The sequence below is a fragment of the Mirounga angustirostris genome, unplaced genomic scaffold, assembly GCF_029215605.1.
Source record: "Mirounga angustirostris isolate CCGP_5_RB_7025 unplaced genomic scaffold, mMirAng1.0.hap1 SCAF_13, whole genome shotgun sequence".
Taxonomy (NCBI): Eukaryota; Metazoa; Chordata; class Mammalia; order Carnivora; family Phocidae; genus Mirounga; species Mirounga angustirostris.
In genome coordinates this window covers 35833787-35849713 of record NW_026991721.1, presented here as the reverse complement: position 1 = coordinate 35849713, position 15927 = coordinate 35833787, and the positions used below count along the sequence as shown (strand labels likewise).

General features: G+C 39.3%; 1 protein-coding gene across 2 annotated transcripts in view; it reads left to right on the top strand.

The window, feature by feature from the left end:
* Window positions 1-11135, top strand: part of NELL1 (neural EGFL like 1) — an 808674-nt gene extending 797539 nt beyond the window's left edge. For both annotated transcript variants that reach the window (XM_045894008.2, XM_054512010.2), the window contains 3 exons: window positions 5998-6174; window positions 8649-8873; window positions 10346-11135. In XM_045894008.2, coding sequence (XP_045749964.1) covers window positions 5998-6174; window positions 8649-8873; window positions 10346-10396 — 453 coding nt within the window. In that variant the 3' untranslated portion in view covers window positions 10397-11135. The remainder of the gene's footprint in view (window positions 1-5997; window positions 6175-8648; window positions 8874-10345) is intronic.
* The last annotated feature ends 4792 nt before the right edge of the window (window positions 11136-15927 follow it).

Here is a 15927-nt window from a genome sequence, read left to right as displayed (position 1 = left end):
GCATGGCCCAATCAAGGTCTGATCGACAGCGCTATAGAAAGACTGAGGAGATCAAAACTAAATGGAGAGAAACCACTGAGGCTGAAGTAAAGTTTCAGGAGAGTACAGATGAGAACCTGAATGAGGGATAGAGAGGTAAGAGCACATGAAAGATAACACAGAAATTCAGTGATGTGTCCTCATGAATTGTAATGTCAGACACTCCGCCTCTGTGGCAACGTGTGCCCTCATTCTGTGGGCGGAAAAGAAGCTCAAGAGCGGCACGTTTGAGACTTAGCTGCCCCATTTCCTTGGGCAAAAGATTTCAGGTCACTGACAAAAGAAAGAGCCAGGGTTTACAAGTTAGGCCGGTGCACACTGGATAAAGGTCAGACACTGTATTTACTCCTGCACCTTTACCTACTACAGCTACTATTAGTAGTAACTGGAAAATCCAGTGGCAGAAAAAGAACATGCTATGCAGGCCAGATTTCATTTCTTTGCTTCCTGCAGCACTGTTTTGTTTTATTTGTTTGCTTTCTTAATTGAAATGTGAATGGCGTTCATCCTGAAACTGCATGTGATACTGAAGCCTCGAACAATACTACGTCTTGAGTTTTTCCGGCAATGATGGAGGTGGATAGGGAAATGGATACCATAAATAATAACCAGTCGCCCTCCATGTCATCATAAACAGAAGGAGGGTAAAGTGGAGATGACTTTTGCCAGGAGATTTTCTGGAATGCTGGCCATTTGACCTGGCCTCATCTAAGCCTTTGCCCAGAAACTGAGGAAGGTGGCCATGGTAGGGAAACCGAACGGGTTCATGGGTTCCCTTCAGGCAAGAAGAAAGCTCTACCTGCACTGGGCTGACAATGAAATAACCCTGCCATTCTCCATGTGGCACTCACTCATAGAGGGAAGAACAGGGATGAGGCACCTTGTGCCTGGGGCCAGGGTAGAGGTTAGCTTTCTGAAATCCTGCAGGTTACTCAGAAAAATGCTCTGCTTCGCTCTCTGAACCTAACCAGCAGGATTGTCAATACCTTCCTGGCCTTCCTACCTACCTTCAGGGTGTTCCTGATGGAAGGAATTGGCTGTGCAAGCCCTAAGATTGTGTTTCCTTTTCTTTGAAAGAGGAACAAAGTGGCAAGTTTAGTTCCCCTCAAAACTCTAGTGGTCCTGTCAAGGAAGAGGGTCTTCTTACTTGCACTGTGCAGTTCCAAGCCCTGCATTTCATTGCAGAACCTTGAGGGTTATGCCATGCTAATTTCCCAACGGACCGGGTTACCTTATTTCTCGATCAGACATTCTCAAACTTTCCCTTGCACCAGAATCCCCTGGAGGGCTTGTGAAATGTTGATTACTGACCCTACCCCTAGAATTTCTGGTTCAGTAGATTGGGTTAGAGCTCAGCAGTTTGCATTTCTAGCTAGTTCCAGGGAGATTCTAATGCTGCTGGTCTGAGGACCACACTTTGAGAACTGTCGCCCCAAGAATCCTTCTGATTTCAGTTTGTGTGAAGTCCTTTTATCCTACCCTTCAGCCTCCTCATGATACAAGGAAGCAGCATATTGGAAAATCATTGCTATAGAAGTCCAGAGTAAGGTCTAGTTCCTATTTGGTCATTAATTTGCTGTGTGGAAAAGTCCTTTCTCCTCTCTGGACCTGATTTCCTCTTCATTAAAATGAGACAGTTGGATTCAATGACTGTTAAGGGTTTTATTAGAGAGGTGCTAATTAGAGAGGGCTAATGGACTAGTTGTGGGATGTAACCTGGAGGCAAAATTAATATTTTGTAAAGAAGATTGGATAGCACACCACAATAAATTTGCACGTGAGAAGGCAGAACAGATGGGTGGGTCTGGAGTACCACTCTTAATTTTACCCTTTATATCAGAGATCAAAACCTGTTTTCTGTAAAGGGCCAGACGGTCTCTGTCTCACATACTGAACTCTGCCATTAGAGGATGAAAACAGCCACAGACAATATGTAAATGAATGAGGGATGCTGTGTTCTATTAAAACTTTGTTTACAGAAACAGGAAACTGGCCGAATTTGGACTGTAGGCATCAGTTTGCCAAACCCCAGGTTATATTATTATTCAATTTACATCAATAATCTTACCTAAGTCCACCTTCTTGATTTAAAAGTTTCCAAACTGTGGCAGGAAAAAAAAAAAAGTGGTATTTTGCAATCTGGAGTAAATAAATTAGTGTGTCGAGTATTCAGTAATAAAATGTGTAATTTGTAATATAAAACCTATAACTTTCCATGGCATTATAAGAATAAATTCATTTTTTATTTGCTAGGAAGGTGTTTGTCCCTGCTTCTTAAAATTCAGGGCAATTTAAATATTATAGTGGTTATTAATTGTTTATAGCTGAGCTTTCATTATAAAACTGCAGAAAAGTATTTAGCTTCTACCACAGAAGGGTGGGAAAATACATCTTAGGCATGTAAATGGGGCTTGTTCTGACCACCCCAGCTGGGACAGAGGTCAAGCTCTGGGAAAGACCCCAGAAATGTACCATGTACCATGAGAAGGATTACTCACCATCCCCGAGTTCCATTTCCTTGCCAAGTTTGGATTCTAGCGTGGTTGTCTTCTGTGAGCTGAGGTTTTGTAATGACATTATCACTGAATTAATGGAGCCACCTGTGACATTTTCATTATTAAAAATGATTTTCTTGACAGTTACTCTGTAATTCAAAAGGCAAAACGAACATAGCCATTGTTCTAAAATATGTTAGAAACTAAGAAGGGCCTATTTGGCATTTTCACATAACTGATGAGATATGAAATTGCTTTATTTTGCACTAACTCTGGTGGCTATCCACTTATTCTCATTCATTCTTTTAATCCCCACATGAGGAGAGAAACACAGCGTTCTGATTGCGCTTCATTGCCTGTGGTACAGTAACCCCTTCTAGAAGACTCTGTCCCTGTTTGATATGGTTTGTGGACATAGCTCTGAGGCCCAGTCCTTCTATACTTGGGGATAGTAATATTGTGACCTCAGTAGCTGAGCTGACCCAGTGGTTTTATATTGTAGCTACCATTACTTTTCTTAACTTCTTGGCTAAAATAAATCACTAGGGAGTCTTTCTGGGCAATGATTACACAAGCAAAATACGTTAGTGAGTAAGAATAAAGGCCTATTGTTGGAAGATGCCTAGAATCTGGACAGTTCTTGGTCCAGACTAATTATAATCTCTGACTCAATTCACCTGCTTAACTGGAGAGAGTGTGTGTGTATGTTTGTATAATCTTTCACCCCTTGATATTTGGAAAATTATGATTTCCTGTCGTTTCTGACAGTAATAGAGAAAATGCACACGCTTTGAGGAAAAGCATTTTTCATCCTGTTATTATATACTTAACCAGCATGTCTCCTTTCCATCCTCCATAAAAAATGTAAAGCATTTAGGGGCGCCTGGGTGGCTCAGTTGGTTAAGCGACTGCCTTCAGCTCAGGTCATGATCCCAGGGTCCTGGGATCGAGTCCTGCATCGGGCTCCCTGCTCTGCGGGGAGCCTGCTTCTCCCTCTCCCACTCCCCCTGCTTGTGTTCCCTCTCTCGCTGTGTCTTTCTCTGTCAAATAAATAAATAAAATCTTTAAAAAAAAAATGTAAAGCATTTAAAGATTTCCGCTTTTGCTGACAGTAAACTTGTCTCAGCAAGCCCTGTCCTGTTCAACATTGTTATCAATGAAGTAGATGAAGACCCCGAGAGCAGGTCCATCAAGTTTGCAGATAAAGCTGTGAAAGAGGACAAACTATGGTGGATGACAGAAACAGCATTTAGAAAACATTGTGACAGGCAGGAGAGATGAAATGGACCTAACAAGGTGCAGTACAGTAAGGATAAACAGGTTTTATTTTTGCTACCCCCAGATAACTGAGTGCACACGATGGGGATAGGGCTTAATGAGGTTTTAATCTTCATTAAGCTCAATATAAATCAACACCATGACATAACCTTAGTAAGTAGGGAAGTAAATATTGAAATCAGGCTGCATTAAAGAAAGTGACCATGAGTCCCAATTCACTGTGTTGGTCAGACTGTTACTGAAGAATTATATTTAGTTATTTTACTCAGCTACCTCATTTGAGAAATCAAGTGTAAATCGTACTCCACAGCATTCTCAAGACCAAATGTGCTAATGCATATAAAAGGCTTAGCACAATGTATGGCCCAAAATAAGTGTTAAAATTATGGTAGATTATTATTATTATTATTATTACGACTACTACTACCACTACTATTGGAAATACTTGAAACTGTTGAGGATAAGGCAACTATAACAGTGAAGAGACTCAAAACTAGTGGGACTGGTCAAAAAATTAGAGATGTTTAATCCAGAGATGAGATGATTCAGTGGAGACATAAATGCTGTCTTCTAAGAACAAAAGAGTTGAAAATGTGACAGAAAGGACCGGGAGTTCTGTGACTAGCAATGGGTGTGGACAAGGATTAATGGATAGAGGCAACAAGAAGTCCAGTTTTTGACATTCAGACATGAACAGAGATATATACTTTGAATGCCTTTCGTAGTGGTGGCTTCCTTGAGACAGGAGAGCTTCAAGCACTGGCTTGATGACTTTTGAATATGATTGCTCTAGAGAGGGTTCAGTATAGGTCCAGGGGGCTTGGTTATGTGTCCTTTAAGGTACCACTGGCTCTGAGAGTCTTTGGTTTTGTAAATATTCAGCAAAGCAGTTATAACCATAAATGGTAGCCACAGGTCTTACCTTACATTTTCAGCGTCTTTATTGTCTAAGGCGAGAAATTACTGTGAGCAACACATGTATAATGGGGACAGGCTACAAATGTGCAGTCTTAATGTTTGAGTGCTGTTGAACTTCAAGTCTTTATGAGTGTTCAGGGCCATTACTGCAGAAATTGTACTGGGCCTATTATTTGGGTAACTGCCTCAAGGTGGAAGGTGGCAGCTAATCAGAGCCCTTTGTAATAAGCCACCTAAAGCCTGTCTTGTAGAAGAAAAATTGTTTTGAAACCAGAAGCCCTGACGGAGTTCCTTAGAGATCGCTAACTCCATACTTGATGAATCATTTAGCATCTCTGGGCCTCAGTTAATTCTTCTGTAAAAAGGGTATAGTCAGACATCCTCCCAGAGTTGAGACAGAGATAAAATTCAATGAATGCCTTTGAATGTGTTTCGTGTTATTGTTATGAATTGGGAAAAATACAGTAGCATGATTTTCCACTCAAACAAGTTCTTGAGCATAGATGCATTTTTATTTATTTTTTTATTTTTTAAAGATTTTATTTATTTATTTGAGACAGAGAGAATGAGAGACAGAGAGCATGAGAGGGAGGAGGGTCAGAGGGAGAAGCAGACTCCCCGCCAAGCAGGGAGCCCGATGCGGGACTCGATCCCAGGACTCCGGGATCCTGACCTGAGCCGAAGGCAGTCTCTTAACCAACTGAGCCACCCAGGCGCCCCATAGATGCATTTTTAACTGCTTAGTTTAATTGTAATTTTACTTAGAAATGTGATTTTTTGGGAAACATTTAGGGGGAAAAAAAGTTTCAAAGAACATATTGACTTTTTTAAACTTAGAAATATCTCCATTTTTACACGGGCTGCTCTGCAGGCAAGGTCAGGGAAAGGGGTGCATCTGTTTTGAACAAAATGAAAGGTGGCCAGGGGAGTACTTTGACTCTAAGAAATCTTTCCTGGGGTGCCTGGGTGGCTCAGTTGGTTGAGCGACTGCCTTTGGCTCAGGTCATGATCCTGGAGTCCCAGGATCGAGTCCCGCATCGGGCTCCCTGCTCAGCAGGGAGTCTGCTTCTCCCTCTGACCCTCCCCGCTCTCATGTGCTTTCTCTCTCATTCTCTCTCTCTCTCTCAAATAAATAAATAAAATCTTAAAAAAAAAAAAAAGAAATCTTTCCTGTGTGCTCTGTAAAGTGTTTATAAGGCTTGCTTTTCATAGTGCTGCTACCTTGTTTCCCTAATGATGTAACCTCCTTCGCCTCATTTCTAAACAGGACGGAAAGATATTCTGCCGACGGACCGCTTGTGATTGCCGGAATCCAAGTGTTGACCTTTTCTGTTGCCCAGAGTGTGACACCAGGGTCACAAGTCAATGTTTAGATCAAAATGGACACAAGCTCTATCGGAGTGGAGACAATTGGACTCATAGCTGCCAGCAATGCCGGTGTCTGGTATGTCAGCTTCCCTGACAGGCTGTTATCCCTTTACCCTGGAAAGGTTGCTAACTCAGTTGCCTATGGGCTTGAGTTTCCTGCTATTTGCGATCCTGTTCAGGGAGCGCAATTCTTGTGGCTACTAAGGGGCAAATGCTCTGCCTGAAGACATTCAGATTCTACTATTTAAAGCAATATACAGAGACAGGCAGGTATGGGTGATATAGGTGATGGGGATTAAGGAGGGCACTGTGATGAGCACTGGGTGATGGATGGAAGAGTTGAATCCCTATATTGTACACCTGAAACAAATATAACGGTGTATGTTAATTATACTAGAATTAAAACTTTTAAAAACCCAAAACAAAAAACAATTTAGAAGGCAAAAAGAATGTGTTCGTAGGTCAGATTTGGCCCAACTTGGGTTATTTACAACTGCTACTTTTTGGCAAGCCCAGATCAAGAAAAATCCCCCCGGTGATTAGAAAGTCTTCAAAGCCTTGACTGGGACCTGTAGTTCTTATAGAGCCCAATCTTTGATTTCTTGGGATCTAACCATTAAAAGTTTCAATATGAAAGATAACAGAACGTAGCAGAAATATCAGGGATTGATTCAGAGAGACCAAGAGTTCAATCTTACATCTCTCACGTGTTAGCTCTGTGCTATTAATCTGGGCAAGTCCTCACAATGCACCGATCGTTCTTTCCTTCATTGTACACAAGGGGAACTACCTATTTTGTAGTTCTGCTCTGAAGATAAGAGAATTTATGTGCAGCACAAATGCAGTATTTGCCACAAAGAAGATACTTAGTGCACAGCAGTTACTATTGATAACGTTTCCTAGATTGAAAACTCTGTTTTGGATGCTAAACCTTCCTAAAGAAAAAAAATGAAGGTAGTTTTGGATCTTAATATAAAAATACTAATGGTATCATCAGATTTGAGAGTGTCCAGAGAAAACAACTTAATTGCTGGACCTGGTTCTCTCTGTTTCGAATCACACCACACACAAAGCTTTCTAAAGGATGCAAAGACTGTTGGGAAACATAATCAGAGTGAATATGATGTTCCATCTGTGAGGAAGTCATAACTTCTGGAACCAAGTCACAACCAAGTCAACTTATAATGGAACCTATTAGCTGTATTCCATAGTTTAACACTGGCTGAAATTAGTGATTTAGTCTATGGATACTGTATGAAGACAAGCATTTAGAGAAATTGTACTGTAAATTGCTATCAGATTTTCTAAAGTCTCATGGTGAATGTGCAGATCATCTTAAGAGAAAGCATTTTTCTGACTCACTCCTACTACTGAAGAGTATAACTCAGATATATTTAAATCAAAGCCATTTTTTTCAAGCTCCCATGCAAGGGCAAATAAACCCAATACAACTATAAAAATTAGCTTCCATATCAGTCTGGAAAATTGCATTTCTTTTTCAAGAAGCCAGTCATCAGGCACTTAGAAGAATTGGGATTAATTTCGGACATGAAATTTTCAGAGCATTTCAGAAGTGTTTTCACTTCCATCCCCAGCCCCTAAGGTTAATATTTCCTGGGAAAACTGAGGATGTTGAACACATAGCTTAATAATTACTTGAGTATAATGTGGGTCATATTTAATAAATATTTATCAAGACTTTGCATGTGCTAGACTCTGGATGCTATCATGGTGAGCATGATAGATGTGGTCTGTCACCAAAGGCCATTGTCTGGTGAAGCTGACCAAATAATTAGACGTGAGTTTGCATAAATTATAATGACTTGTCATGATAACAGAAGAAGAGGCTGCATAGAGAAAGAGTTATAGGCAGCTCAGTGGAGCCACAGTTGCCAGATCCTGAAACATACAGAGGCTCCATCTGAACTGTAACACCTTGCTATACGTTAGTGATGCTCCTAGCTACAGGTCACATTCAAAACCATTCTGAAATAGTTCTCTTGATATTGCCCAATCTCAATTTTAAATTTGATACTAGGAACTCAGTTTAGGAGGTGGGTGAAATATTACAGTGCTTCAAGTTCCCCTTTGACCTTGAGAGTAATTCATTTCTCTTTAAACACTAGCCAACACCTTATCACCTCTTCACCCATTGCCCATTTGATTAGCATTTTTTGACCCAAACTGTGCTAAGTACCAGCGAGATAAAGAAACAAGGCCAAAGCCTAAAGGCTCAAAACTTAATCTGGAATTGCACTGAGAGTGATGATAAGGATCATAAGTATGACGATAAAAATAATTATGGGACACAGGGATAGGACCTGCCTCTTTTTTGGGCTGCACTAGACAGTCAGCAAAAGCACCCTGGAGGAGGTGATATCTGTGGTAGCTCTTCAAGGAGGAAGCATATTCTACCCATAAAGGTGGAAGTAAAAACATTCAGTAAGGACAATGATGAGAATTACTGCCCACCCCTCCCCTCCCCGGGACTTTGGTAACAGAATTGTGCATAAGGACATGGATGAGCCATTTTTGGCTTTCTCTCTACAGGAAGGAGAGGTAGACTGCTGGCCACTCCCTTGCCCCAATTTGAGCTGTGAGTACACAGCCATCTTGGAAGGGGAGTGTTGTCCCCGCTGTGTCAGTGACCCCTGCCTGGCTGATAACATCGCCTACGACATCAGAAAAACTTGCCTGGACAGCTATGGCATTTCAAGGCTTAGTGGCTCAGTGTGGACAATGGCTGGATCTCCCTGCACAACCTGCAAATGCAAGGTAATTGGAGGTCCTGAGGACAATCAGGCCTTGAACAGTTGTCAGAGAGTAACTGCAGGGGTTACAGATTCTGAGGGCTATGGTAGAAACACAGGCAGGCGTTTACTTCTTGCAGGAGGTTAATATGTCTGAATGGATCATAGCTGCACTGTGTATAAAGGCAAACTCCAAATGAACATGGAATAAAATAGTCCTCTCTCATGCCTTTGAACTACAGAATTTTGACAATTGGCACTAGGACCAATTATGGCTGATTTAAGCTATTTTGACCTGCATATTAAAAAGAAAAGAAAGAAAGGAAAAAAGATCTCTTTTCATCCTGGAACATTTTATAAGCTCTTTCATGAAACTGTCAGTGTTAGAAAAAAGTGTTCTGTGAAGTTGTTTGCTTTGTTTAATTATCACAGTGCCTAATGCGGGAACCTGAAGCTCTTGCTGCAGGATTTAATTAATTGTGATTATTTTCCTGTCTTTTTAGAGGAGTTCCCATGAGGGATCCTCATATGTCTTTGAAATTAAAAACCGACCCCTTCCTCCCTACAATGCTTGGAAGAGCTATGACTACATTCGACTCGGAGCAGGGGTTAGGCAATGTCAAATCTCCGCCAAAACATCTGTTTAAGATTCCCATGATTAAGCACATTTAAAATATTAGTCTGTTTGGTTCTGTCAAATCCTGGCTCAGTTCCAGACATCAGTGGAAGGTTCCCAACTCATCTTTGTATGGCTGTTACAAAGGTAGATGAGAAAGTGCCATCTTAAGATTCAGCCCCAATAGAAAAAGGCCAATATCAAACTTCACATAGCAAAAGAACCATGGTCCTGTGTATATATATATACCTTCAGCCCCAGCAAACAAAATGACCGGGGGATGTGGAAACTGTGTTATTTAGTAGTATTTCTTTGAGGTCAGGTTTGAGATTAATTTAGGGGGATTATAAAGGTGTATTTACATTAATGCATGTCCTTGATTTTTAATGAATTTCCAATAATTTATATATCTAAACATGTACTGTTACCTTCATAGTCACCATGAGAGACTATATTCCTAATATTAAAACCTTTCTGGAACCCATTTTGGAGTTGCCTTCAGGTCCTTGTGGTACTTTGGATTAGCTTTGTTCATAGCAAATGATCTTTGAGCGGTTTATTTTTGAAAGCAGTTTTACCTAGAATAAGTCCAGTGAATTAGTTGTATAAACAACCTGGAAATATAGGGGGAGGAGTCCCAAAGCTCAGACAGAGGTATAAGATCATCCTGCCAGCAAGATCTAGCAGGAGGGACTCTAGAGGGTCTCATATGTCCTTCCTCCCTTACCACTCCTTCCCTAGCATTTTTCTTAACTTTTCAGTAGCATTCATGGAGTTTATGTCAAAACGTAGATATGGTCATTTTGAATATGAAAATGCACACTGCTGATTGATATATAGCCTCTGTCTCAGTTGGCTAACCCTTACGTCTTGATGCACAGAATGGACGTGTCTGCTGCTCTGTGGATTTGGAGTGTCTTCATAATAACTGAAATATTTAAAATGGACTCATCACTGTGGGAGAAGAATGGATGAAATGAAATGAAATGACCATCCAGCATGGTGAAGAACAGGAGTTGGTGTTTATTTGTTTTTGTTTTTTTGTTTTTTTTACCACAGACAGTTACCAAAGTCTCCGTCTGAGGAAGGTGTTCGGGGGTTGCCTTTTGGACCTACCACTTTGTTCATTCTTGCTAACCTAGTCTAGGTGACCTACAGTGCAGTGCTTTTAAGTCTCTGGTTGTTAAAAGAAGTTTCCCGTGTTGTAAATCACGTTTCCCTTGCCAAATCATTTGCGAATACATTTAAATGATCTCATGGTAAATGCTGATGTATTTTTTGATTTATTTTGTGTACAAACATAATAGAGACTCAGCGCTTTTAATTTATTTTTTTCTTGGGTTTTGGATCAAATTCTACAAATAAAGTTGCCTGTTGTGATTTTGTCCCATCCACTGCATACTTAGTATTGAGATCCCTGTGAAATGTTTTGATGAATATATGTATGTAGATTCTCACTGCATCATACTTACATTTCCAACTGCTGAACACACTTCGATGCTCACTCATTCAGCTTCAACAAGGTGAAAGAAATGACAATATATTAAAGAGGGGAAAGACCACAAAGACAATTATATAATGATTTTTAAAAGAACCTTCTCCTCCCTTTTGCAAACAAAATGAAACAAAAGCTTAAGTCACAATTTAGAAGTAGCAATGCTTACCACCTTCCAAAGCATTGAAAGAGAAAGAATCTTTGCATTTGTTTTATATAGTAATTGATAACTTACAAGGGACCTGCATACCTACTAATACAAGTTATCATCCTATTCCTACATTACACAAGAGTAAATGAATGTATTCTAGGAAACCAGTCTGTTCAGATCTAGTTGATTTATAACATGTTGGGACTGGTAACTGGGTCTCCTAATGCCTGCCCAATGCTGTTTTCCTCTAGACCACACAACCTCTCAGATGGTAGAGGATACACTTTTAGGAAAAGTTATTTGTATGTTCAGTGGTTATTTTAGAACAGCGAAAGTTTTCATCTGAGCCTCCACCATATTTTTAAGAGTCGGCAGTTATTGAGTGATACAAAATAAATAATATGTGTAAATAACATTTCGTCTGAGCTGAGAATTCAAACTTAAGTTGTAGTTTCAGGTAAATCACATCTTAGTGGTTTGTAAAGCCTAAGGCTCTTTAATTCATCATTATTCTGAATCAAGTTGGTTCATGAAGTTTTGTTCACTTTCCCAACATTGAAAAAGATGTTAAGTAAGTCATGCTAAAAATAATATTTTAAATCCCCCAAATTAATAAAATTATTAATTAAAAATTACAAGCTCAGATTACCATTATTCATTGGTATTTGCCAGAGATGATGCTCAATATCATCAAATGTTGTGAAGACAGACTTAACACATGAAATTAATTTCATGTGCTGAATTATGTCAATAGTAGTTTAAATACTATATTTGACAGCTACTGCTAAAGTGTGATAAATTAGAACGTATCTCCTCTTTATTCCACCTCCTTAAACGTAATCTTGGAATGGAGAATTTGAAAATGATTCTTCTGAAAATCTTTATGACCCAGCATTAAAAAATATCTTTAAATTTTCATTGGAAAAACAAAGACATGTACAAGACTCATTTGTAACCATATAGATCAGTGTTGGCCAACTATGATCCCTGGGCCATATCTGGCCCTATGCCAACTTGGCTGGAACACAGTGGTGCCCCTTCATTAATATATTCCTTACTGCTGAAGAGGTAAAATGGCAGAACTAGGTAGTTGCAACAGAGACCAGGTGGCTCACAAAACGAAGAACATTACCATCTTGCCCTCTACAGAAAAAGTTCATCAACTTCTTGTATGAAAGATGACCGAACACTGGTATGTATTTTAGAAGTGTTTCCATTTTTTCCAAGGAATTTGCAAACTTTAACCATTTTCTTTGAATTTGTATATGCTCATACTTTATTCCAGAGCCATTAGAATTGATGGCTCATCCTAAAATACTGTTCTTTTTACAACTACAATCATAAAAATCAGTATTTTCTTCTTTTCGTTTTAGGTCTGGTGGGTAAATGTAATCTGTGCTAACTTGAAAATAAAATGTTATTGATACTTAGTAGCACAATCTACAGCACTGCTGGCTCCTATCAATAAGGGGTTTGCTTCCTATAAAATAATTGATGACGTTTTCTTATTAAAAAATTGAGCACTTTATCCATAAGATACTCTGCTAAGATCTGCAGAAATAAAGACGAACAACATTGTCTTTAAAGATCACCATTATGTGAGCCTTTAGGAGGTGTTGACAATCTTCAAATCCATTAGGGGTTCCAATTGAATTAACTGCCAGAAATAACTTCTTGATCCAAAAATTGAAAAAAATTGTTACTGTTTTAAAAAATATGGTAAATCTCTTGATGGAATTTACTTAAGTACATGCCATGATTTGCAGTGTAAAATGGATGTCCACTTAATGAAGCAAAGCAGTGTTTGACAAATCTGTCTCCTTACGGACCATAACCATTGTCTACACCCTCACAAGTGTAAAGAAGCTAACACAGTCTGGTAAGAAACAATGAGGGATACATCAGCAATGATGTAGTTACCCTCCAGCTACCTGTAGTATGAAAACATTGTGATTCAGGAGAGTAGAACATGAGGGGAGATGAAAGCTCTATGTATGAACTAGACATATCTATTAAACACAAATTTTACCTCCTTTCCTTCTAGGTTGCATATGACATATATATGTGCATATGTATTATATATAATGTTTTATATGTAAGTAGAAGATCAATATATAATATATTCATGTGTAACCTATAATGCATATAGGTTAATACATATTCATATGCTATGTGTCTGTACATGTATATACATATATACATACACATGCACATATATTTACATTCACACACATATACGTACACCCCCCACCCCCCCCACATATATACATATGTGTACCCCCAGAACGTCCCCTCTTATGAGCTTCATAGTTCTGTGCTTATATCGCTGTTGTGGACTTTTTTTTTTTAATTTTTTATTGTTATGTTAATCACCATACAGTACATCATTAGTTTTTGATGTACTGTTCCATGATTCATTGTTTGCGTATAACACCCAGTGCTCCACGTAGAACGTGCCCTCTTTAATACCCATCACCAGGCTAACCCATCCTCCCACCCCCCTCCCCTTTAGAACCCTCAGTTTGTTTCTCAGATTCCATTGTCTCTCATCGTTCGTCTCCCCCTCCGATTTCCCCCCCTTCATTCTTCCCCTCCTGCTATCTTTTTCTTTTTTTTAACATATAAGATATTATTTGTTTCAGAGGTACAGATCTGTGATTCAACGGTCTTGCACAGTTCACAGCACTCACCATAGCACATTGGGGAGGGTACGTGCTGTTGTGGACTTTTAATAGACATCATATGTGGTTACAATAGACTATAGGCTAGGCTATGTACACTCTTCATCTTCTAGCAACCAGCATAGTGCCTTGCTAGAGTACATCTTCAATTAATTTTAAAAATTGAATTCATAATCTTTTAGAGCATTGAAAAATTACCATTGGATAGTGGAAACAGTCCATGCTAGCGGTGTTCAAATGTTCTGAAGCAGTAAGACCTGTTTGAAAATCCAAATGTATTCAGTGCTTCAATATAAAAATTCAATCGAAGCAGTTTCTCTGTTTGGAACAGGGGTTGAGAACCCCCTTCCCATGCATCACACCATAGCTCACAAACTTCAACAGAGCACAGCTTCAAAGTCATTGACCTAACCCCTCATCTTCACTTCTACCAATGAAACCAACCAACACTCAGAGAGGTTAAGTGACTTGCCCAGAGCTCATAATTAGTCACAGACCTAGAACTAGCACCCAATGCACACTGGTTTTTCCTGTGCCATCCTGCTAATGATCCCAAATGTTTTTCCATATTTCAATTTCAGGTGAGCTTTTCTTACTCTTTCTAAATGCATGCCTTTAAGAGACAATCCTGGATGAGCTTCAATATTTGTGATTGTCTCTGTGTTCCATATCCCTCCTGATTGTGATATTGCTTCATGAAATTCTGATACTAAGTACGAGAAATACTCAGATTAAAAGCCTGATAGCATATCTAAACCCATGATAGCGACAAACCATTTACCCAATCACCCAATCTCATGCTCTATAGGAAAATTTTAAAATACAATTACTCCTATTTTTAAGGGTAAAACACACACACACGCACACACACACACCTCAGAACACAATGAAATCTGGCACCAAAAGGCAGTCTTGCATACAGTCTGTTTTCTGATATCATCATTCATTCACGCATTTATTTTTTCTTTAATTCAGTGACTGTGGCAGTCTGCAAATACAGAAGTGAAGAGACAAAATTGATCTCTATCTTCATAGCATTTGTGGCCTCATGTAGAAAGGACTGACAATAAACTAGAAAATAGGTAAGTAGGCAATAGGACTACAGACTATATCAGAACCAGGAAGAGGAAAGGGAGGGCAACAGCAGAAGCCCACTTTAGTGAGGTGATCAAGGAAAACTCTCTAAGGGAACCACAGGCAAGCTGAGATCTGGAGAATGAGAAGGAGCCATGCATACAAAGTGCTGGGGGAATAACTCCAGAAATAGGTGCAAAGGACCGCAAGGTGGAAAGAGGCTTGAGGTGTTGAAGGTCGTGAGTGGAGCCAGAGGCCAGTAAGTGAAGGGGAAAATGAGATGAGGTCGGACAGGTAGGCTGCAGCCAGATGTGACAGGCCACACTCACATGAAGATCTCATTCTGAGATCAATGGGAAATTATCAAAGAATTATTTGTTTGCCTTTTTATCCACTCAAATATTTATACAATAAATATTTTTAGCTATCTATATCTAATTACCGTTCAACAAGCATGAAACTCCTGTTGTATACCTAGTTAAAGATATGAAAACATTGTCTTTTCCATTAGAAGTTTACAAGCCAGATGGGGTTATCACAAAGCAATAAAAAAGACATGCATGGCATGTTCAGAAATAAGTTCAAGGAACATTTATAAATAATCAGATCTTTAAGTCAGTTTGATGCCTCTACCCTCTTGATTTCTTGGTTCTTGCATATTGGAATCATAATCAGTTCTGTGGATCATTACTGTGAGGTCATCGTGTTATAGCTTCAAACAGGGGTGATGGACAGTGAGGAAGAAGAGAATCTGTTTGATTAATCTGAGAATATAACAACCAGCACTACAACTATCACAAATGTAGAATGTAGTAGGCAGCTCTCCAAGATGGCACCCACCATGTAATGCCAAGCTTTTGAGGAGAAATGATTTAAGTTACAAGAAAAGTTTCTCTAATTTGCAGAAATTTTTCAATACTTGAAGCTACTAAATTTTTGAAAAATATTATTGAAAAGGGAAATCAATATCTTAGGAACTGAGAAGCCAAATAGATATATTTAAACACATCGAAATGCAAATTTACCTGGTTATTGGTGTTGGTATGCCAGTCTCACATGATC